The 23325-nt window shown below is 32.6% G+C and overlaps 1 protein-coding gene across 5 annotated transcripts in view; it reads left to right on the top strand.

Annotated features, from left to right (window-relative positions):
- LOC106466523 (NGFI-A-binding protein homolog) overlaps positions 1 to 23325 on the top strand; it is a 126775-nt gene that overhangs the window by 54806 nt on the left and 48644 nt on the right. For all 5 annotated transcript variants that reach the window (XM_022394555.1, XM_022394552.1, XM_022394551.1 and 2 more), the window contains one exon: positions 21382 to 21501. In XM_022394555.1, coding sequence (XP_022250263.1) covers positions 21382 to 21501 — 120 coding nt within the window. The remainder of the gene's footprint in view (positions 1 to 21381; positions 21502 to 23325) is intronic.

The following is a 23325-nucleotide window of genomic DNA, read 5'->3' on the forward strand; positions in this document are numbered from 1 at the left end:
ATTAATCTAAACTTAAAGATGTGGAGTAGTTTCTGAATGCACAACTTAGTATTAATCTAAACTTAAAGATGTGGAGTAGTTTCTGAATGCACAACTTATTATTAATTTAAACTTAAAGATGTGGAGTAGTTTTTAATACATACTTTAGTTAGATAAATCACCTGGAACACATCTTTGACATATTCGAACACCCAAGTGTTTCTATTACACGGTCTCTTATTTCATCTGTTAAAAGGATTGTAAAGTAACTCCTTAAACGTTAATAGGGGTATTAGCCTTGTATAAAGCTTACTGAGAGGTGTGATTAGCCAAAAGGACGATTTTAAAGACGATATATTTCTGAACACATTTGGTGTTAGGCTTTGCATAGGCATTATTTTAAGAGAGTATCTATATCTTCTTACATTATGCTTCAAGGAATAAAACATTTGTCCACTCTGTATGTTATGTTTCACAGGAGGAAATGTGTACACTCTCTATGTCGTGTTTCATCTATATTGTTGTATACCATGCGTTATATTTTACAGGAGAAAATATTGTAATCTTTACGTTATGTTTCATACCGTGTTTCACAGGAGAAAATATTGTTGTATCGTATACGTTATGTTTCACAGGAGGTAATTTGTGCAGTCTATATGTCGTATTTCACAGATGAACATATTGTTGTATACTATGCGTTATATTTTACAGGAGAAAATATTGTAATCTTTACGTTATGTTTCACACCGTGTTTCACAGGAGAAAATATTGTTGTATCGTGTACGTTATATTTCACAGGAGAAAAATATTGTACTCTGTGCGTTATGTTTCACAGGAAACAAATACTAGTACACTCTATATGCTATATTCGAAGGATAAATTGGCCAAAATGCCATAATATTATTTACACATCTAACTTAACTTAGATTACTATATGGTGAGATAAAGAAGACTCAAAAACCCTTTTGATATTATATACACATCACCTTTATTAGAGACCAAACTGTATTTTTCTGGTTTGCTGACCCAAGCCTATGCTTATGAGCCTTAAGTAGGCGAAACTGCAGTCCACCATAGAGGATAGAGCGAATCAAAGAATACATTAGGTCTCAACGTCACAAATTGTATTTTCAATTTTACCTTTGGTAAACAGAAAATAAATGTGTAATATGCTTTATATAGTAAGTTTCACAGGAGAAAATATAGTTGTACTCTTTGCATTATATTTCACAGCAGAGTAAATACTGGTGTATTTTTTATTTTTTTTAACATTTTCAAAACCAACTCATCAATGGAAAAAAATAACCATTTTCAACAATAACTTTGATTTAATAATGGTATTTCGGGCTGGCACATATTGTTCATGTGAAAACCATACATCCTACAGCTTTGATAGTTGCATAAAAAGACATGAAATATATATAAAGTGTGAAGCCTGTGGATTGAAGTAAGTTTCATAAACGGTATATTATTCTCACCAATATGTGTGGATCCTACTTCCACAGACAACTCTCCCAGTATAACACATCTAAACCTACTTTTAGGCCTAGTTTTTGGATTAAAACTGTATATATACAGTTGAAGTCTAATAATCAACATAGAAATATAAATATGGGAAAGCAGTAAAGAGGTAATGTGACGTTACAAATTTCAAATCACTACGCCTAGAGTATTGGATCTGACACGCACAAAATTTTCGTACAGTTATTCTGTGCAAATACTGATACTTACAATTATTGAAGAATTTAACTACATTTATATAATAAATTTGTACTTTTTGATTTACTTTAAGTATGCCAAGGGAACTATTTGCCATTTTAGGGGTCCTCGAGGGTATAACTATCTGCTATTGCCAACCATCTGGTGATAATTTATATTTCAAAGTTTAGGATATATAAATGATATAATCTAAAGATCTTTGGGAATTATAGCCTATGGGACCATAAAACCATAGGTCTTTCTTCTACGGACATTAAACATCGTGATTACAATGAAGTTCGCAAGTAGGGTTAATTGATGGTTACAGGAAGGATTTAATACTATTTGTTGTTGAAGCAGCTACTGTAACGTGTAAATGTTTTGTCTTGTGAAATACAGTAGATGATTTATTAGACTAATTATGTTAGTATACAATATCTGCACCAATAACTCTCTTCTCACCCACTAGATAAATAGGCTTGCATCATGTAACTCCCTATTCTGCTATAGAGACTGCATTTGAAGTTTAATCTCTTACTGTAAGGATGGTTAAGTTTGAAATATTTATTTACTGTTTGCTTATGTTAAAACGTGCTTGAAAGGTGCTACCAAAACTTCTTTTAAACTTTATCGCTGAGATAAATTCAACAACGGATAGTTATCAGTTCGTATTCGTCTTTCTTCAGAAACAACTTTAGAGCGACACTTGTATTTTACTAATACATCACACAGTGTATTTAAACTGAGGGTAATGTTTCTGTTAATCCGTGAGATAAGAAACTGCAGGTGTGTATACTTATACTAATCTTTGTAATCGCCACACTTTGGGATAAAAACGTCAAATCAATAACAATACTCAAATATTAGTTCTTATAACTGCTGCTGTTTTTTTACAAATAGCTGAATATATGCCAAGAAATAAATCTGATACTAGATTTATATAGTTACCTTTATATAATTTTGCATGTTTCAACATGCATTTCATTCCAGCTCATTCTGTCTGTGTTACGAGAACACACCGAAGGACCATTATTCTGAAGGGCCGATAGTCCGAAAGACTTCCGCTAGATATTCAGAAAAAGCTCCTACAGAATGTGTGATATTTCTCGAATGATAATAATAAAATTATTATTGTTATGAGAATTTTGACATAATTTTTTAAAGCATTAGAAAGTTTCAATTAATGGTGACAGTAATATAGGCTTCTGGAATATTATATACGTATTACTGTTTATGTAATATAATAACCTGAATGAACATTAGGCCTACTGTGTAACTTCTTTTTTTTTTACGTTCAATTTTCGGAACATTCGGCTGTAACCCGTGTTACCAGAAACTTTCTGTGTGTGTTACTTACAGTAGAGAATATCACGCTCATTATGTTCACCAAATTAATTTATCTTTCGCTGTTGATAAACTTATGTTCATAAAAACCTCTTGCTCCATTGATGTTTTATAACTTGTTAACATGTTATTGTCAATGGAAGATAATCCAGTCTTACTTATTTTTCGCATCGCATTGAAGAGGCCCTCTTAGTATTAATTACTAATTTTTTTTTTCCTGGTGAAATTCACTGTTTCAACTAGGGCAGAATCCAACTGTAAAGTATTTGGTTAGTGTTTATCCTCACTAGAGAGCCGCCCTCAGTACACGTGTTTGTCCTATTAAACTGTTTTGTTCTCTTTTGCTCAATACACATGTTACTCAAGACAAATCAACCCCATTCAGAACGTCATTTTTCCTCCAATGTCTTAGAATAGAAACACCTCTTACAAAATATGACTGTTTCAGTAAAGGTTCATTACTTATAAATATGTTCACTGCTTAGAAAATGTGTCTGTCGTATTAGAAAATCTCAATCTTGAAGATTTCCACCTAAAAATTGTTCTTACAGTAGTAGAAGTTCGTCACCTTAAAATGTAACTATCTCATTAGAAGATTGTTACCTAATAATGTGTCTGTCTGAGTAGGAGATCGCCATCGAATAATTTACCTTTCTTAGAAGAAGACCAGTATCTATAAACGTGTCTATTAGTAGAAAATCACCACCTACAAATATTTCTATTTAAGTAGATATAACTACTTAAAAGTATGCCTATCTTAGTGGAGAATCACTACTTACAAATGTGCCTGTTTGAATAAAGAACCAAAATTTAAAAAATGAGTCTTTCCATTTTAAAATCGTCATTTACAATTGTGCCTATTCCAGTACACGGTCGTCATATAAAAATTATCTATCTCAGTGAAAGATCGCCATTTACAATGGTGCCTATTCCAGTATATGGTCGTCGTATAAAAATTATCTATCTCAGTGGAAGATCGTCATTAAAAATTGTGCCTATTCCAGTACACGGTCGTCATATAAAAATTATCTATCTCAGTGGAAGATCGTCATTCAAAATTGTGCCTATTCCAGTACACGGTCGTCATATAAAAATTATCTATCTCAGTGAAAGATCGCCATTTACAATGGTGCCTATTCCAGTATATGGTCGTCGTATAAAAATTATCTATCTCAGTGGAAGATCGTCATTCAAAATTGTGCCTATTCCAGGACACGGTCGTCATATAAAAATTATCTATCTCAGTGGAAGATCATCATTCAAAATTGTGCCTATTCCAGTACACGGTCGTCATATAAAAATTATCTATCTCAGTGGAAGATCGTCATTCAAAATTGTGCCTATTCCAGTACACGGTCGTCATATAAAAATTATCTATATCAGTAAAAACGTGTCTATATTTTAGAACAACATTTCTGTCTATACAATATCTACTCTTAGCCATACTTTCTGTCCAACTGAATCATTTGTTTTGTTGTACTAGAGATTCTATTCATAGTCATTGCTGCTGTGTTACTAGACAGTTTATACTTGTTTGGTGTTTCTGCTTCAATAATCTACTGTTGGTGGTTGGTTTTGTCTCACAAGATATTTTACTTCTTGTGATTACGCCTGTCTTATTAAGGAACATATTGCTTATTTTTGTGATCTTCCGAAAGTTAGTTTCTTGTGATTTTCCACGTTTCTTTGTGGAATATACAACTGGTCTCTTCCTCTTGTCAAGGAAGTTACTCTTGATCTTATTGGAGAACTTCTTATGGTCACTGTTTTTGTGTCATTAGAGAGTTATTCTCATGTTCTGTGTTTCAATTATTGGAGAACTTCTTATGGTCACTGTTTTTGTGTCACTAGAGACTTATTCTCTTGATCTGTGTTTCACTTATTGAAGAACTTCTTATGGTCACTAGAGACTTATTTTCTTGATCTGTGTTTTACTTATTGGAGAACTTCTTATGGTCATAGAGAGTTATTCTCTTGATCTCTGTTTCACTTATTGAAGAACTTCTTATGGTCACTGTTTCTGACTCACTAGAGAACTTTTTGAAATAAACAACCACTAGAAAATCGGCTCCTTGTTTTGTTCTTGATTACAGAAATAATTTTTGATTAACTTTCCTTTGTCTCAATATAATTTAGTTTTCATAATTGTTTTTACTTTGCTGTTGCGTCTATGTCTGTTTTGTGTCTGTGTCACTGGGTATTCCATTCCTTTACTAAATATTACATTCTTGTAGTTCTGGTAGTCGTTTTTGTCTCTACAGAGATTTTTTTTCTCCTAGCCATGGGTTCCTGTTTTGCTAGAGGATCTTATTATTTTTTCATTTTACATGTATTACTTTGAAGTATTCTTCTGGTTCTATCTGGTGATATTACTTTTGATCATCATTCTTTGTCTCTTACTGGAGCAGCTGCTTGTTGTGATTGTGCCTTTCTAGAAACCCTCCTGGTAATTCTTTTGTCTCATCAACGAATCTACTCATAATTCATTCTACTGTTGGTTTCTCATCCTTTTTTTTTCAGTTTACCTGTTCTAAATGTCGTTTTTCAGGCTATCGTTTCGTTGTTTAGCAAACTTTTCTTCATCTTTATATTTCAATTTTCGCCACAGTGAAATCTTTTTAATTTAGATTTTCTCTAGAGCTTACTTAGTTTTTAAACAATAGCTTTTGTTTACATTGCTATGAAATATCGATAACTTACGTTACTCCCATAAATCTGAGGCCTTCATCTGACTGTCAAAACTTTCAATTATTTTGTTAGTCCAGCAGCTGTTAAGTTCTAAAAAGTTTTTTAAGACATGCCAATATAATATATCGATCAAGTCAACTAGATGACTCCTGATAAACGAAATGGTACTTTTGAAATAACAAACTCATTGAAAATGTTCATATATAAACTAATCGAACAAATGTTATATTAGAGAAAAAATATATATTGGCTTTTAGGAAGGAAGTTGTCAATGTATAAATAAATGATTTCCGCTTTCCTTGTCCTCACATCCAGCGTTATTATAGTGTACTATCTTTACATCTTCAAATACAGTGTTTATGTTGTTGGGTAAAGAGCTGGGAACTAAGAAGCATATTATTTCGTCCGTTGAAGTGTACCAACACATGCTAATGTATTAGGCTTTAAAGGCTTAGATGATAGGTATATACATTATATAACTCTTAGTGTACTGGCACCGTGGGACGCTGCCACAAGATATGTTGTACTTTCATATATCTTGTCCATGTTCTCTACGAATACCGCCAACTAGTTTTTACACCACCCGTTCTAACCCCCTCAGGAATAGGCCGTACTCATTTGCATATCGATCGAAAGGAAGCGATGGCGCGCAGCTGTCCTTCCATGCAGTTGACTGCTCAGTCAAACCCTTTGGGAATACTTCCCACGTGTACAAAGGGTTAAAAGATGGGGAAAGGGCGCAGGTAGACTGTCGTGGAGTGAAAATGAAATTTTCTCTCATGAAATTCCATCATTTTCCTTCATGAAAAGAGATTATCATGAATTAGTGTCATGTTTCTAAGTACGGATACTGCGAATCGCTCAATGCTTTCCATACAAAATAAGAGCAACTTTCAAAGCAGAGACAGAGGAGTTAATTTGGATTAAGTTGAAACTTGGAATGTTATAAGACATTTCTTAAGCGCTTTGAAGGAAGTAAAATGAAAAGAAGCGACTGGATTGCGTTTGATTAAGTACGCTACATGGAAATCACTGTACAATTCAAGACCATTCACTAATTATATCAGCACTGCATCTGTAAATGAAAAGGAGTATCCATGCCAGTAAAATAGTAGATACGCTATTAAAAACTAGTTTTGTACCACATTTAACATGAAGCATAAAACCTTTTGTTGCCAGCTGTTAAAAAGAAGGGGTAGAAAAACAATTATAAAGTACCTCAAAACCAAGGCTGACCTTCTGACTTCAAAAGGTTACAAACTCTCGGTGTCATTTAATTAGTTAATTATTACAAAAACGAAATAGTTGTGTATAATTTCTGAAGTGTTTATAATGCATCTAAAGCCTAAAGATAAATATTTTGTGAACTACTAACACATATTTTAATACTGACTTTTTTGTTGTTTTTAAACCAATCTATAAGTAAGACTCCATCATGGAGTATCATATTCTTCTGAGAAAACCAGTATGCTCCTGTTTTTTTTAACCAATCTATAAGAAAGACTCCATCATGAAGTATCATATTCTTCTGAGAAAACCAGTATGCTCCTGTTTTTTTTTGTAAACCAATCTATAAGAAAGACTCCATCATGGAGTATCATATTCTTCTGAGAAAACCAGTATGCTCCTGTTTTTTTTTCGTAAACCAATCTATAAGAAAGACTCCATCATGGAGTATCATATTCTTCTGATAAAACCAGTATACTCCTGTTTTTTCATTTCTTTCTTTGAAGACTACTAAATTTGTTTTACTTTTGGGAAACAACTGAAGTACTGAAGAAAAATACGTAGTACCGAAAGGAGGTAAACATATAAGTGCAAAAGCTGTGGGAAATATATATAAGGAGACTTAATAGTAAAACTAACAAAATGTTTAAAATGATATATATAGTAAGTACATTGACCTTTAACAACCACCGCCCACACTTTAAAGACGATGTTCATTCCACATCTTATGCTAGATGGGATTACGTACCTTTAGCATTGACTTCTTCATTCTAAGTTTAATGTGCACACCAGGCTAAATGAGTTTGGAGTTAATGTCCACTTGAGACTGTTCCGTTGTTGAGTTAATGGTCAACACGTATTAAAGACTAAAACTGCAAGGACTGATATTAAATGGTCCCTTTAAGATTTTTATGATCTTGCTCAAAGTACAGTTTGAAGCTGATGTTTTACTAGTCTCCTTATGAAATAAGTTAATATTCTTTTCTTCAAGATTTATTGACTGTTTTGTTTCCTCATATATGTGTTCTTGTCATACATCAGCAGATGTAAGTGGCGATGTCCATTGTTCAATATCGCGGTAGTATTAAGTTTTGGTATTTTTTGTAGATGTTTTTTTATAGTTCGGTACTAAATTATTAAAGAGATACAAGAAGCCCATAGGAATAAGATCGACCAAGTTATTTATAGTAAAACTAAGGCCTCAGTTCTTTTTTGTCTTTTTGGAAACAATTACCATAGTTCTAATGCATTCATTTGATCTTGGATCTTGTTCCGAACCCACGCATTAGGAAAACGAAAAAAATAAGAAGTATTTTCCATTCAAATTCACGCATGAAAGCGTTTTAATAAACACGTCACTCCATTTTACGTTGACATTGTTGATTTGTTGACGTCATTTCCGGCTGTCGGTGTCACGTGATCGGAACTAAACTATCTTGCTGTTTCACTAGAAATCAATACTATAAAACAGAAGCTTCAACTCGTTGGTTCGCTCACACGAAGGATAATAGTAAATCAGATGTACAAAACATATAAAAAGCTAGTGTTTAAATATTTCTGATAAAATAGACAAAAAAAAATATATCACTAAAAACGTAAAGGTCATTAGCTCAAAATATAAAGGTTGTTTTGATTATAAATAGTTTTACATTGTTTTCACTCTCAGAAGCGTTTTACTTTATTTGTTTACTCTCTTACCTATTTCTACAGATGTGAGAAGGAGTTTGTATTTATGGTATTTTGTGCATTTTCACTCAACAAGAAAGGGATAATGAAATACTGTGGCAACTTGACGAAGAATATAATATTAACCAACCCTTTAAATTGCTTTCATTCGAACGAAAGTAAAAATTACATTTTCATGTTAAGTGTTCAAAGCCAGATCATAAACATGATTGAAATTCGGTCCCTTTATCAATATTTTGCTTACAGAGTTTCCTCATGAACTCTTACATAAACGTCAAGTTCTGTAATAAATAACAGTTGTTTTTAACACTAGTATTTCACATGATTTTCTGTTTTGGAAATGTATCTATTGGTGAAAGTTTTCTAATTACTTACTACTGGTTTTGTAGTAGTGCCTTCCGGTGGCTTATCCGTAAGTCGTACGGCTTGTTAACTTGTAAGAATACATAGGTTCCAACATTTAAAAAACAAAAAACCATGTATAATTTTAAGTTAAGCGTAAGTGACTTTAAAAAAGAGCTAATAAGAATAACATGTGGAATGCGAGAAACATAAAGTAGGCTTAAGATGGAATTACTTTGGATGTTGTAGGTCGATATTTATGGTTTCGTTGAAAGCAAAGTTTCGATCTATAGACTCGAAACGTTTAAAAAGAGACAGTCGATTGTAATTACTTCTTTAGAAGAGATATTTTGGTATTGTCTTCATGGCCTTGTTTTATTTAATAAATGTTCTTCGACTTGGGTGTTTTGTGTGTATGTCTAGCCTAACCAATATTGTTTTTGCACAATAATAACACTGTAGACATCAATACTTCTGGAAACACACCAAATAATCAACATTTTATAAATAAATAAAATAAAGTACCATATGTGCGATATGTGAACCTTCTTGATCACAAGTAGTTTGTTTTAGCATTGTATGTATAATGCACTTTGCAATTAATATTACTTTCCGATTAGAGCAAGCTTTGTATTTAGAACGAAACTAAAAATCAACCTGGTAATCAGTATAGCTGATTGAATATACTTTTCTTACGTTTTAGCTTAAATTTTTTGTAATGGGAATCTAAATTATTTAAGATTTGTACAATATAAAAATGTATTTTGACTGCCAACAAAAATATAATGCCATGTAAAAATGTTATGTAGTGTGAAGCAGAGGTGAGACTTTTCTAATACAACACCTAATGAGGTACATTGCATTGTTTCGCATCTTCTTTTTAAGTCCTAACTCTATTGAATATAAAGATAATGAATTACGTAAAAACAAGACTGACAAGTACAGAGCTTTTTTTGTGAACTGATCGGATCATTTTAAGCGATAAACTTGATTGAACAATTCTTCAAATATCATAAATCATATAAACTGTGTTTAAGTTGATCGAGATGCTGACTCAAATACACATCATAAAAATCAATAAGCGTGGAACTGTGGACTTTTAACTATACAGCTATCATTTTTTCTATAAACAAATGGGGGTCTGGGTAAAGCTTATTTAGTTAATATCATATCGAAGTTTTTGATTTTACTTTTTCGATTTTAGAAATCTAATATTTTTAGGACTAATCGAAATTCTTATGTGACAAATTTGGTAATTATGTTGTTTTCTTCTGAAGTTCTTATGCGAGCAATAAAAACATAAAAACTCAAATTTTGCGAAAGTTAGAGTAAATAAGAAAGAATGAAATGTTTCTACGTAGTAACTTATTATCTATTTGACATTATGGTCCTGTCGCGCCATCTCTTAGCAGACATGAACAACAGTATTAAGTAAAGTGAGAATTCGATACGACACCAATAATGAAAGACACTGGAGACAAAAAGTAGTGCTCTAAAGGCTGGCTACAAGTTAAAGCGAACAAGTACACGCACGCATCCATCTCATATTCTACAAGCTTTTCGTTCTTTGACTCAGTTTCAGGCGAGCGGAAACAAATTTTAGCATATCATAAAAAAATCAACAAAATAAACATTACAGTTACGTCATCGTTTGCTAACCTTGTTCTTAGAACTTTTGTGCATATTAGTTTTGTGGAATTTGAGTAGAGTTTATTTTTAATGGATACATTATCATCTGGATACATCATCTATAGAGTTACAACGTTAAATCATTTATTTGATGCAGTAATTACGTTGCATAATACCGTTGCATAATAATAACAAAAGTTAAAGTAAAAACTAAATGCCATTTTATACAAGTTCATCTAATCTTAAACCATGTTAGCTGAAAATGGCAGAATCATACTGTGATTTTGATTTACCACTTGTTTATAGAAACCATGCACGTTTATATAACTGAGGTGTTATTTATAACATGGCATTAATCTACCACGTTCGGCAGAGTAAACTCCAGAGCTTCAAGAATGATTTTTTATCGTGCCATTTTCTTCTCCGTGGGTATATATGAACCAAAATGCATTATTATCAACTCAATATTTGTGTAATTGTAGTTTTTCTTAAAATTTATATCAAAATTGTTTTCAAGTCTTACCCATGTATAAGAACGTTATAATATAAGAGACCGTAGTCTGTAGGCCTGTTTAAATTGGCTGTATGACAAAATCAGTACCTTGACCAATAATACTTTTTTATTTTCGGACTTTAAAACGAGAAAGTTTGTTTGTTTTTACTAAACACAATAAATATCCGAATATTACTTTGAAACTATCTATAGTGCCACATGGTAAACTTGAATATATTGAACTCGTAAGAAATCTATATATATCAGTATTAGCTTTTTTTTTAATTGATGTGTATGTTTAGAAATCTTTCTGTAAATTGTTATTGAAGGTTGAAGAAAATATATAAAAAAAAACGTAAAGCAAAATGCGTTTACTTGACGAAAAATGGGTTCTTCAGTAACCGAATTATTAGTTTCAAAATTTTACAATCAAGCAATTTCAACCACTTTTGTTTTTTGTTTTTTTTTATAAATTGGAGTTTTATTGAAAAATAAATAACTTATTTACGTATAATTTGTATGATACAGCGAGATGACCTTATTGTAGAAAATATTAGATGGTAAGTTAATACGTATTAATAATAATTTCATTCCGCTTAATGATAAAGTTTATGGATGGAAAAGTTTCACGTAGTGTAAGAACAAGTCTTAAAACTTATAGATAAAATAAATACTCGTATAAGAAGCACGAAAATGTCCAACAATTTCTGTTTAATAAGCTTCACTCGGGAAGTAAGTTGTTTGTACAAAAAAGTCTGTAGTATTTGTGTAAATCCTCTCGGATTTCGCTGCAGTAAAATTGTGTCTTTCTGTAAGGTTTGCACTTTCATACTCAATTATCATTTTGAAATACATTATTTATATGATAATACAGAAGATCGTGAAAGTAAGTAATAATAGTTGTAATAAGATAGACTCCCTGTAAGAAACGAAGATTGTGTTTGAAGAACTTGGTAATATAGGCAAAATATAATTTCTTATAGCAATTACCCATAGATTAGCAGAGGGTAACGTATCTAGTGAGATCTAAGTAGACAAATTTTGTAGGAAATATGCAATAAACAAATAATCTGAGAAAATAAGGAATGAGTAAAAATTAGATTGCAACATATTTCATAATATCCGTCAACCCCCCCCCCCCAAAAAAAAAAAAAAACAACAACAACAACTAAAGACGATTGAGTTGATTACAGTTTTCAACGCAATTTGTATAACCTGTTATTTGGTCAATCGTTCACTCGGGAATTCCGACACGAGAAAATAGATGTACACAGATAAATGTAGAAGCAACTCTTCCGAGACCAGTTAAGACTATTCTGTTGGTCCTTCGACTGCCTGCAGGGTTAAAAATGTTCCTTTTCCGTCATCATTAGCTGACAGTTTATGGAACAATAGGCAAAGAGTACTAACATTAGAAATCGTATAATTATGTTGTTGCTACGTGTAATGCAGTAAGTAATTGAGTTTATAACTTTCGGAGTCAACCGTTTTTTTCTTTTTCTTTTTACTGCTTTTCACAACTGTTTTTTTTCATTATTATTTCCACGATGATAAAGGGCCAGAGGGAATAAAAGGCACCTTTCACAATTTCAGTTGTCCAATTTTATAATATAATAAACGAATAATTATAATAATACATTTTTGTGCCGGTCACTCAGATATACCTGTCTCTATTTATGTACGTTTTTTAAGCTACTAACGCTGAAAATTAAGTGTCTTTCGCTTATGCTGTAATTTTGTAGATAACCGGTGGTACCAGTTAACGAAAATTGATAAGAAATGACTCGCTCGGCTGTGACAAGTGCCAGCTTTCTCTTAACTATGTTTTTTAGAAATTTTCCGAGAATCCAGGAAACTCTGGTACGAATGTTTTTTTATAAAGCAGTTTTTTATCCTTTCAAATCGAATAAGTGTTTGAAATTGAGATTTTGTAGCTTTCTAGTTAGAATTAGTACCAGGTTGTTTTCAATAACTAGAGACAAACAAAGCTTATTATACAACACATCTTATCGACCTAACTGGTTGATGAGAGCTCGAAAATACAGCTCTCAACCGATCGTCGTATGGTTTTCTCTTTTTGTTTTTTATCCATTATAAGTAAATATGATTCTTATTACAATCCATATCAATATCAAGTTCTATTTTTAAAACTTCCTCCAATCTAAGACTTGTCTTTTTCTTCGTATTCTTACTTTAAACTCCAAAAGTGTCTTATTTTGAAAACGTCACCGTGCCTAAATCAAGAGAGCTCTCACTGAACTCAAGTTTTCTATTTAGGGTCGTTTCACTTAAACAAGTTTCTCTCTCTTTCGAGACATTTCACCGAACTCAAGTTTGGCTGTTTAGAGACATTTCACTGAAACACGTTTGTCTATTTAGAGACATTTTGCTGCAGACATTAGTCAGTTTAAGGACATTTGACTGAAACGTGTTTGTCTGCTTAGAGACATTTTGTTGAAAACGTTAGTCAGTGGACATTTTACTGAAATACATTTGTTTGTTTATAAACATTTTGCTGAAAAAGCTAGTCAGTTTAGAGATATTTCAATAAAACTAGTTTGTCTGTTTAGACATTTTGCTGAAAAAGCTAGTCAGTTTAGAGATATTTCAATAAAACTAGTTTGTCTGTTTAAAGACATTTTACTGAGGTTGGGTGTGACTTTTGAAGTGTATTGTGAGCTCAGGTATGAAATCATATCTGTCTGATTCATTTGCTTTCACTGAGATTAGGTGTTTTGTGTGATATGTGAGTATGTCATGCGTTTTCTACCCCCTTAGATACTAAGTAATTTTTTGTCAAATGTTCGGTGTATTTCAGGCTTTATTCTTAATATAGAAATCTATCAAAGAAACCAAAACGTTTTCTCACGTGACTGAGCGAGTTACCAAAGAATCACATTTTTTCTCCATTAGAGACGATGTAACGTGAAAAAATGCTATAGATAGAGACGGTGATATTCTCTTTTAGAGAATCATATCATAGACCAAGGGTGTCACATTCCTTTATGCACATGAGAGTGGCCTTCAGTCACGCGGATAGCTCGTACGCCTAGAGAGATGGAAAACCTTGTATGTATATATATATATATATATATTGATGTTTTATATTTGTTTGAAATACATACCAACTTATTGATATAGATTGCCCAATTCACAAACATTGACATATTTTATATTCAGAGAGAGATAGAAAACTATAGAAATACTGCACACTAATAAAGATCACAGCCCTAAGGTTTAAACTAAACTACTGTTCACTACCCTTTCTCTTCATTGAAAAGCACTTGTTTAAGTGTTGAACTTGGTTTTGATTGTTTGTAATAAATATTTGTGATTGCTTACAAACTTGTGTCCAGTATATTTTTTGTAAAGACACAACCAGATACAAACAGAGCATGTATAAGCATTACGCCGTGAAACAGTAACTGGTGAATCCTCAGAATACCGTGGGAAAGAAACGAAAATGTCTGGTGAAGTGATGGCTGAAACTGTTATTGTGAGGATCTGTTTTCTCTAGACGAGTGTCTTATTCTCCATGCTCTTCAAAGCTGTCGTACCATTCTGTTAAAGTTTCACTGGAAATGGCATTTTCCTTAGAGGAAGGGACTTATGATCACAAAAAAAATCAGTTGTTAGAGGTCGTTAGTTGTCAGAGAAAATCATTGGGTCTAGGAGAAGTCCTCCCTTGGACAGTGGACTTTTGCTAATGCTGCAAAGGTCATTGAGAAATACTTCACTGCAGCTGCACCCCAGGGAAGAAAGACTACCACTATATAGCACACTCAGAGTAGCCAAGGAATTTTGACCTCAGTGCACTTGAGACTTTTTGTGTTGAGGATCATTCTAGTGGTCTGCAATCAGGAGGGTACAAGACTGATTGGAATGATCTCTAAAGAATCCCCAGGTAATCACTGGCAAGAGTCGTGCTACCGTGGGTCTGGTCAGTACACTCACAAATTGATTAGGAGAGACAGGAGGTGCCGTTGTTGGACAATGTTCAACAACAGGAACTGTTTTTCAGGCAAGGGAAATAGCAGGTGAGGGGCAGTTTTGAGTCTCTCCAAGCAGGGATGTCTACTGTCAGGACAGTCACAGAGGGTCTTGGAGGAGACTGGAATCCTGCTGAATCATTGAGATACTCTGGAGCAAGGCTGTAGCACTCGTAAGAGTGCATTGGTTCCTGCATCAGCCTTACACAGGCAAAATGTTCAGGGTAGAGAGGCTGATACTGTAGTCGCAGGCACCTGTGAGGGAGGCAAAGCATATCTAGACTTTGATGTTTAAGGGAATGATGAAATGGATTTGCACCATTTTATCAAGCATGCCAAGCAGGTCACTGTCTGAAATTAATAAACTCTGGAACAAATTCTGTAACGATTTACCCTTTGAGTGAGGTGCAGCTTTGGGACTAGAACACGATTAACAAGTTCTCACTAAGAAGGTGCTAAGTGGAGAAGTGGATACAACTTCTCTTACGCCTCTACCTGTATGTTGAAGATCACACCTCCCAGCCAAGAAGGAACTTCCCAGTGTTAAAATATCAAGTGTTTGTTAAAGAGTTTTATTACACAGTGTATTATTTGTTATTCTGTGATCTTTAGTATTTGTCTCACGGTGGAAGAGCAGTAAGTCTTCGAACTTACAACACTAAAATCAACAGTTCAATTCCCCTTGATGGACACAGCAAATAGCCCAATGTGGCTTTTATGGAGGTGAGAGCAAGTTACTTTGATTTCTTGACTGATATACAAGTTAAAGTTGTTAAATTTAGGATGCCTGTGTCTGCCTGGAAATGAATGGAAGAGAAGTTTGAGATGCTTATTTGTTGAACTTTGCAAAAAGCTACTTGAGTGTTATCTGTGCTAGCCATCCTTAATTTAGAATTGATAAACAGGCAGCTAGTCAACAGTACCCACCACTGCACAAAGCTACTTGAGTGTTATCTGTGCTAGCCATCCTTAATTTAGAGCTGAAAAACAGGCAGCTAGACAACAGTACCCACCATCAGGTCTTGGGCTACTCTCTCACCAATGAAAAGTGGGAATGATTGCAACATTATAATGTTCTCATGGCTGAAAGGGTGAGCATGTTCGTTGAAGTGATTCGAATTTGCGACCTGCAGAGTGCGAGTCAAGTACCAAACCACCAGGCTATGCTAAGTCTGAATGTGATATGTGGATATGTCATTCATTATCTATCCTCCAAAGTTACTAAGTAAATTTTACAAATTTCCAATGTACTTCAAGCTTTATTCTTATTATTGAAGTTGGTCAAGGTAGCCACTGAGTTTCTCTCACTTTAATTAATTACAGATCTGGATGAGTCAACATTAAGGGAGATTCCTGTAGCATGAAAAATGCTATAGACAATAACAGTAATCTGCTCTACTGGCAAACCATGTGCTAGGCCATGAGTGTAACATCCCCTGCTGATATGAAAGTGGCCTTCAGTCACTTCGATAGCATATACACCTGGATGGAGAAAATGTTGCATATACATATGTTGCAGTGTTTTACTTGGCTCGATATGTATGTATATTTTCAAATCAACAAACACTGAGAGACTTAATCTCAGAGAAAGAATGCGTAATATTTAGGAATAAATATCACATAACGAGAAAGATTCTGAGAGAAAAATATAGATATACTATGGTTGCACAAACTAATAAAGATCGCAGCTCAAAGGTTTAGTTAAATCTTTATCTCTCACGTTAGTATTTGTTCAAACGTTAAACCTGTCTTCATTGTTTGTAGCAAATATTGTAACTTGTATCCAGTCTCTTTTATGTAAAGTTTCAGTCAAAGACAAAGTAAATACAGGTATGGCTCCATGAAATAATATCTGATGAATTCTCTGAGGGAAATTAGGGTAACATGAGAATACAACAATAAAATACTTTTATTTGCGAGCTTTCGGCCCTCTTACCGGAGCCTTCTTCGGGCAACAATGTACCGAGCGATAAAAGTTCGTCAAACTGCTTTAAAATAGGCATCCAGGCAACATTCCTAGCAATAACCGACATCTGGTATTAAATTTATAAAACATATAGAATTATGACGAATATAGAATATAAATAGATTGTTTCAATATAATAAACATAAAGAAAATACAATTATAAGTATTATATAGAGAGATAAAAAAATAAAGGAATTTTTCAACTTCAAATAACACATTGTAAAAATTAAAGGTTTAATTTTATATCGAAATATGATGATCTTGCTGGGCCAGTGTTTAGTGATAGTTTACACACAAAAAGAGTATCGATATTTTAATATTGTAAACAAAAGTTAAATTCTTTTTTTATTTTAACACATAACACAATTTAAAATGGAGTCCCAGCCGATCGTTTTTAGTGGTTATCATGTCGGGATGCAGATTGAAGAATTCACGGTTCGAGACTAAACTCGTCTGAACCTACTCCACACTTTTAAATGTAGGCGTGTTGTAGAGGTGACAACCAAACCCATTGTTCGGTCTTAAAAGCTGATGCTATGGTTGAACACCTTCTCTCTGATCAGTAGTTCAAACCTAGAAACGACTATACTTAGCTGTTTAGCCTACGTGCGATTAAGTTGCTGTTCAGGATGAAAATCTCAACTTCCGATACATCTTACTACGGATTCCTACTAAAAGTAAAATGCTCAACATACAGTTTTAAGTTATCCTCATTTTATTTTATAACCTGTAAAAAAAATCCCATCGATAGGCTTAGTATATTACATGTGAATCATTACGATTATGAAATTAAATATGTCGTGAATAATGAAGGATTGTTTCTAGTAATGATACATGTTTGATAAATGTAAGTACGTAAATAATAGGTTATCCACTAGTGTGTACATAAAAGGTTTGATTTTTAGTGTGTAAAAGAGAAGTTATAGTACATAACTATAAGTAATGCATTTTTTCTTTCTAATGTGTAAATAGAACTTTTCTTAGTTTCTATCTTCTAGTGTGTAAGTAATACTTTTTATGTTATAGTATGTAACTATAAGTAATGCAAGTAGCGTGTAAATAGTGATTTTCTATCTTATAGTGTCTAAGTAATACTTTTTATGTTCTAGTATGTAACTATAAGTAATGCAAGTAGCGTGTAAATAGTGATTTTCTATCTTATAGTGTGTAAGTAATACTTTTTATGTTCTAGTATGTAACTATAAGTAATGCAAGTAGCGTGTAAATAGTGATTTTCTATCTTATAGTGTCTAAGTAATACTTTTTATGTTCTAGTATGTAACTGTAAGTAATGCAAGTAGCGTGTAAATAGTGATTTTCTATGTTATAGTGTCTAAGTAATACTTTATGTTCTAGTATGTAACTGTAAGTAATGCAAGTAGCGTGTAAATAGTGATTTTCTATCTTATAGTGTGTAAGTAATACTTTTTATGTTCTAGTATGTAACTATAAGTAATGCAAGTAGCGTGTAAATAGTGATTTTCTATCTTATAGTGTCTAAGTAATACTTTTTTATGTTTAATATGTAAGTAATTCATTTTCTAGTGTGTCAGTAGTACTTTTCTATCTTTTAGTGTGTAAGTAATTATTTTTCATGTTCTAGTATGCAACTAATACATTTTTAATTTCTAGTGGGTAAGTAACACTACTCTGTTTAGTACGTAGGTAACGCAATTTTATGTTCTAGTGTGTAAGTAATACTTTTTTATGTTTAGAGTAATTCATTTTCATATTATAATGCGTAAGTAGTACTCTTATATCTTATAGTGTGTAAGTAATCGTTTTTTCATGTTCTAGTATGTAAGTAATGCATTTATATTTTCTAATGTGTAAGTAGTACTTTTGTATCTTCTTGTGTGTAAGTAGTGTTTTTTTATCTTTAGTATGTAAGTAATTCATTTTCATTTTCTAGTGTGTAATACTATTTGTGTTCTAGTATATAATACATATATTTTCTAGTGTGTAAGTAATACTTTCTATGTTTACCATGTAAGTAACACTATTTTATGTTTAATATGTAAGTAATTCGTTTATATCTTCTTGTGCGTACTACTTTTTGTGTTCTAGTATTTAATACATAAATATTTTTTAATGTGTAAGTAATACTTTTTATATTTAGTATCTAAGTAATACATTTTTGTTTTCTAATATGTAAGTAGTACTTTTGTACATTCTTTTGTGGAAGTAGTACGTTTCTATCTTCTTGTATGTAAGTAGTATATTTTATGTTCTAGTATGTATATGATGCATTTTTATTTTCTAGTGTGTAAGTAGTACTCTTTCAAGTTCTAGTGTTTGTTTGTTTTGTTTGTAGTTAAGCACAAAGCTACTCAATGAGCTATCTGTGCTCTGCCTATCACAGGTATCAAAACCCAGTTTCTAGCATTGTAAGTCCTCTGACTGCTGTGCCACTGATGGGGGGGGGGCATGTTCTAGTGTGTAAGTAATAGTTTTTATTTTCTAGTATGTGATTAGTACATTTTTATTTTCTAGTGTGTAAGTAGTACTTTCTATCTTCCAGTGTGTAAGTAATAGGTTTGATATGTAAGTAATACATTTTCACTTTCTAGTGTGTAAGTAGTACTTTTCTATCTTCTAGTATGTAATACATATTTATTTTCTAGTGTGTAAGTAGTGCTTTTCTATCTTCTAGTATGTAATACATATTTATTTTCTAGTGTGTAAGTAGTGCTTTTCTATCTTCTAGTGTGTAAGTAATTCTATTTTATGTTCTAGTATGTAATTAATAAATTTTTCATTTTTAGTGTGTAACTAGTACTTATCTGTCTTCTACTGTGTAAGTAATACTTTTATGTTCTAGTATGTAAAAGTAAAAATGTTTTCTTTCTTGTATGTAAGAAAGACTTTTCTATCTTCTATTGTGTAAGTAATGCTTTTTATGATCTAGTATGTAAGTAGTAATTTCCATCTTGTAGTGTGTAAGTAATATTTTATTATTTTTTATAGTAAGTAAATAATGCATTTTGTATTTTCTAGTGTGTAAGTATAATTTTTTTATAGTAAGTAAATAATGCATTTTGTATTTTCTAGTGTGTTAGTAATATTTTATTATTTTTTATAGTAAGTAAATAATGCATTTTGTATTTTCTAGTGTGTAAGTATAATTTTTTTATAGTAAGTAAATAATGCATTTTGTATTTTCTAGTGTGTAAGTAATATTTTATTATTTTTTATAGTAAGTAAATAATGCATTTTGTTTTTTCTAGTGTGTAAGTAGTACTTTCTCTCATCTAGTGTGCAAGTAATATTTTTTATGTTCTAGTATATAAGTGATATATTTTTATTCTCTAATGTGTAAATAGTACTTTTCGATCTTCTTTTCGATTTCGTTTGTGAACAATAGGGTCTTACCTCATAGAATTGAATTAACATAGTTTTAGTAATCGTTTGATTTATCATTACATTCTAGTATAAATAATAAGTTTTTACCTTTTATGCGGAAACATTAAGTTTTCCTTCTGCTATGTGTATAACAGCCTTTCCTCCATATTTTGTGAATAATTAAGTTCTAGATTGTTTTGGTTCCATTGTAATATATTTATATTGTTGTGTGAATAAAAAGGTTCTATTTTGTAGAGAGTATATAATACGATTTTATCTTCTAATGTAAGATAAAATCTCAATATTCACATAAGATGAAAGTTTATTATTTACAAACTAGTGCACAAAAACCAGTTATTCATATTCTAAAATGTAAAGGCATAATAGGACTTTACTATTCACACATTAGAAGATAAAATCGTATTATATACTCTCTACAAAATAGAACCTTTTTATTCACACAACAATATAAATATATTACAATAGAACCAAAACAATCTAGAACTTTACTATTCACACATTAGAAGATAAAATCGTATTATATACTCTCTACAAAATAGAACCTTTTTATTCACACAACAATATAAATATATTACAATAGAACCAAAACAATCTAGAACTTTACTATTCACGTACGAAATGGTACGAATCTCCTTAGAACATATTTCTGGTATCCTAGACAACAAAAACGAAACTTTTGACCGTCCTAATAAAAAAAAAAGAAGTGTCATGCTCATAAATACTGAAGACTGGAACATTTTCAGAACAAATTCAACATACAATTAAAGGTGAAAACACTGCTATTCATATACTACGAAATAAAAACCTAATATTCATATACCAGGGGATGAATGTTTGGAAAAAAAGGAACATTTTATATATTTTAAGTCAAGATTAATATATAAGAACTGCATTTCAATATCTCTTCTTTACAATAAAAGGTGTTTCAAATTTTCCAGTGCCTGATAAATATATCAGAGAAAATGTTTTCTTTCTAGTATGTTATGAATATGGCTGATGATGATCCACAGAGAATGGACGAAATGAGAAAGTATGCAGCAATATATGGCCGATTTGACTGTAAAAGGAAACCTGAGAAGCCTTTAACGCTACATGAGGTTTGGACTATTTTATTAGTGTTATATTTCGGAAAATTGTATTTACTGAAGTTTGAGTATCTTACCTTCTTTAGTCGTTTTTATAGTTAGAACAGATCGATTTAAAGAAGTTTACAGGTGTACGTGTTGTGGTGGCTTGATAATTTTTTTTATTTGAACATTATGCTTGGAACAATTCAGTTTGTTTGTTTGTTCTGAATTTCACGCGAAGCTACACGAGGGCTATCTGCGCTAGCCGTCCCTAATTTAGCAGTGTAAGACTAGAGGGAAGGCAGTCATCACCACCCACCGCCAACTCTTGGGCTACTCTTTTACCAACGAATAGTAGGATTGACCGTCACATTATAACGCACTCAAGGCTGAAAGGGCGAACATGTTTGGTGGGACTGGGATTCGAACCCGCGACCATCTGATTGCGTGTCGAGCGCCCTAACCACCTGGCCATGCCGGGCCTAACAATTTAGTATGCCATACATTTGTTTAACTGCTTTTCTAAAATTTTGCAACAATATTGTGCAAGGTTTATAACTGTTCAGTTTCATTTTAAAAATGGAACATGTTATATTACACATGCATTTTTTAAAACTTTCCATCATGACAGTTTTTAATACAACCTGAAAACGTAATAATAAGAAATAAACTGCTAATGTTTTACGAAATAAATTACTCTTTTACAAAATTAGTTACTTAAAACTGCATTTTCTGACTGTTTGAGAGAATTGTTTCACAAAAACACCGACATGTGCATGCACCTCTCTTGCAGAACGAATATAGATGGTCGCTGATTTCGGATAAAAATGTACATAACTAATCACTTTGCTCCATGGCCTGTGATTACACAGATTAAAGCCCTGACCTTCTTACAATTCAGTTGAAGAGTGGTGATATGAATGAACAGACGGCGCTTAAAATTTACTTCTCTGATACGGTTACGTTTCATACAGAATTTTCGACACGAAGTTCTCTATTCCACAATTATAAAAGCATGCAAGGCGCGAGTTTTAAGAGCTTAGATGAGAGGATTGCTTGTAGCGTTAGTCGTAGAAGTAGAATAAGAGAAAGCATGATCTCTGTGGGGAAAAACAGGCTACTTTACGACCGGATTTATATGGCACACTGGAGGCAGTGAAAAATGTGAAATTGCTTGTGACCGGAAGCAGCTCAAGAACATAGTGGTTCCTTGCAGTTAAGATAGGAACTGCCCTTGGAAGTGTAAAAATTATAGTTCACACGGACTTAGGTCTACAAAAGCAACATGAGTTTTATCCAAAAGTACGGCCGCCGAACTGAAGACAATCTATCGAAAGCCGTTCAGTGGTATCTGGCATGTGCCAAATGAAAATGTGTTGTCATATTAGACAAAACGTGTTTACTTAAGAAACTGCAAAACTCTGTGCAATCTATTACCATTTTCCCAGTGATAGGACAATTTAAACATCTACAGAATATGTTTTGAAAAGTTTTCCAAAAGATTTATTGCAGCTACTGGTTACAGCTAAAATTTTGAGTTAAACATACATAGAATCGTGAGAAAATGCCTAACGTTAGCTTCATATTATCAGGTTAACGTGCTTACACCACTATACCACGGTTATATGCCATATCTGTATGGATTTGACGGCATTAAGACATGGCTCCATCAAGTCAAAACTTCCAGCCACATGCCTAAGTCAACACTTCCAGCCACATGCCTAAGTCAACATTTCCAGCCACATACATACCCAAGTCAACACTTCCAGCCACATACATACCCAAGTCAACACTTCCAGCCACATACATACCCAAGTCAACACTTCCAGCCACATACATACCCAAGTCAACATT

The sequence above is a fragment of the Limulus polyphemus genome, unplaced genomic scaffold, assembly GCF_000517525.1.
Source record: "Limulus polyphemus unplaced genomic scaffold, Limulus_polyphemus-2.1.2 Scaffold2289, whole genome shotgun sequence".
NCBI lineage: Eukaryota > Metazoa > Arthropoda > Merostomata > Xiphosura > Limulidae > Limulus > Limulus polyphemus.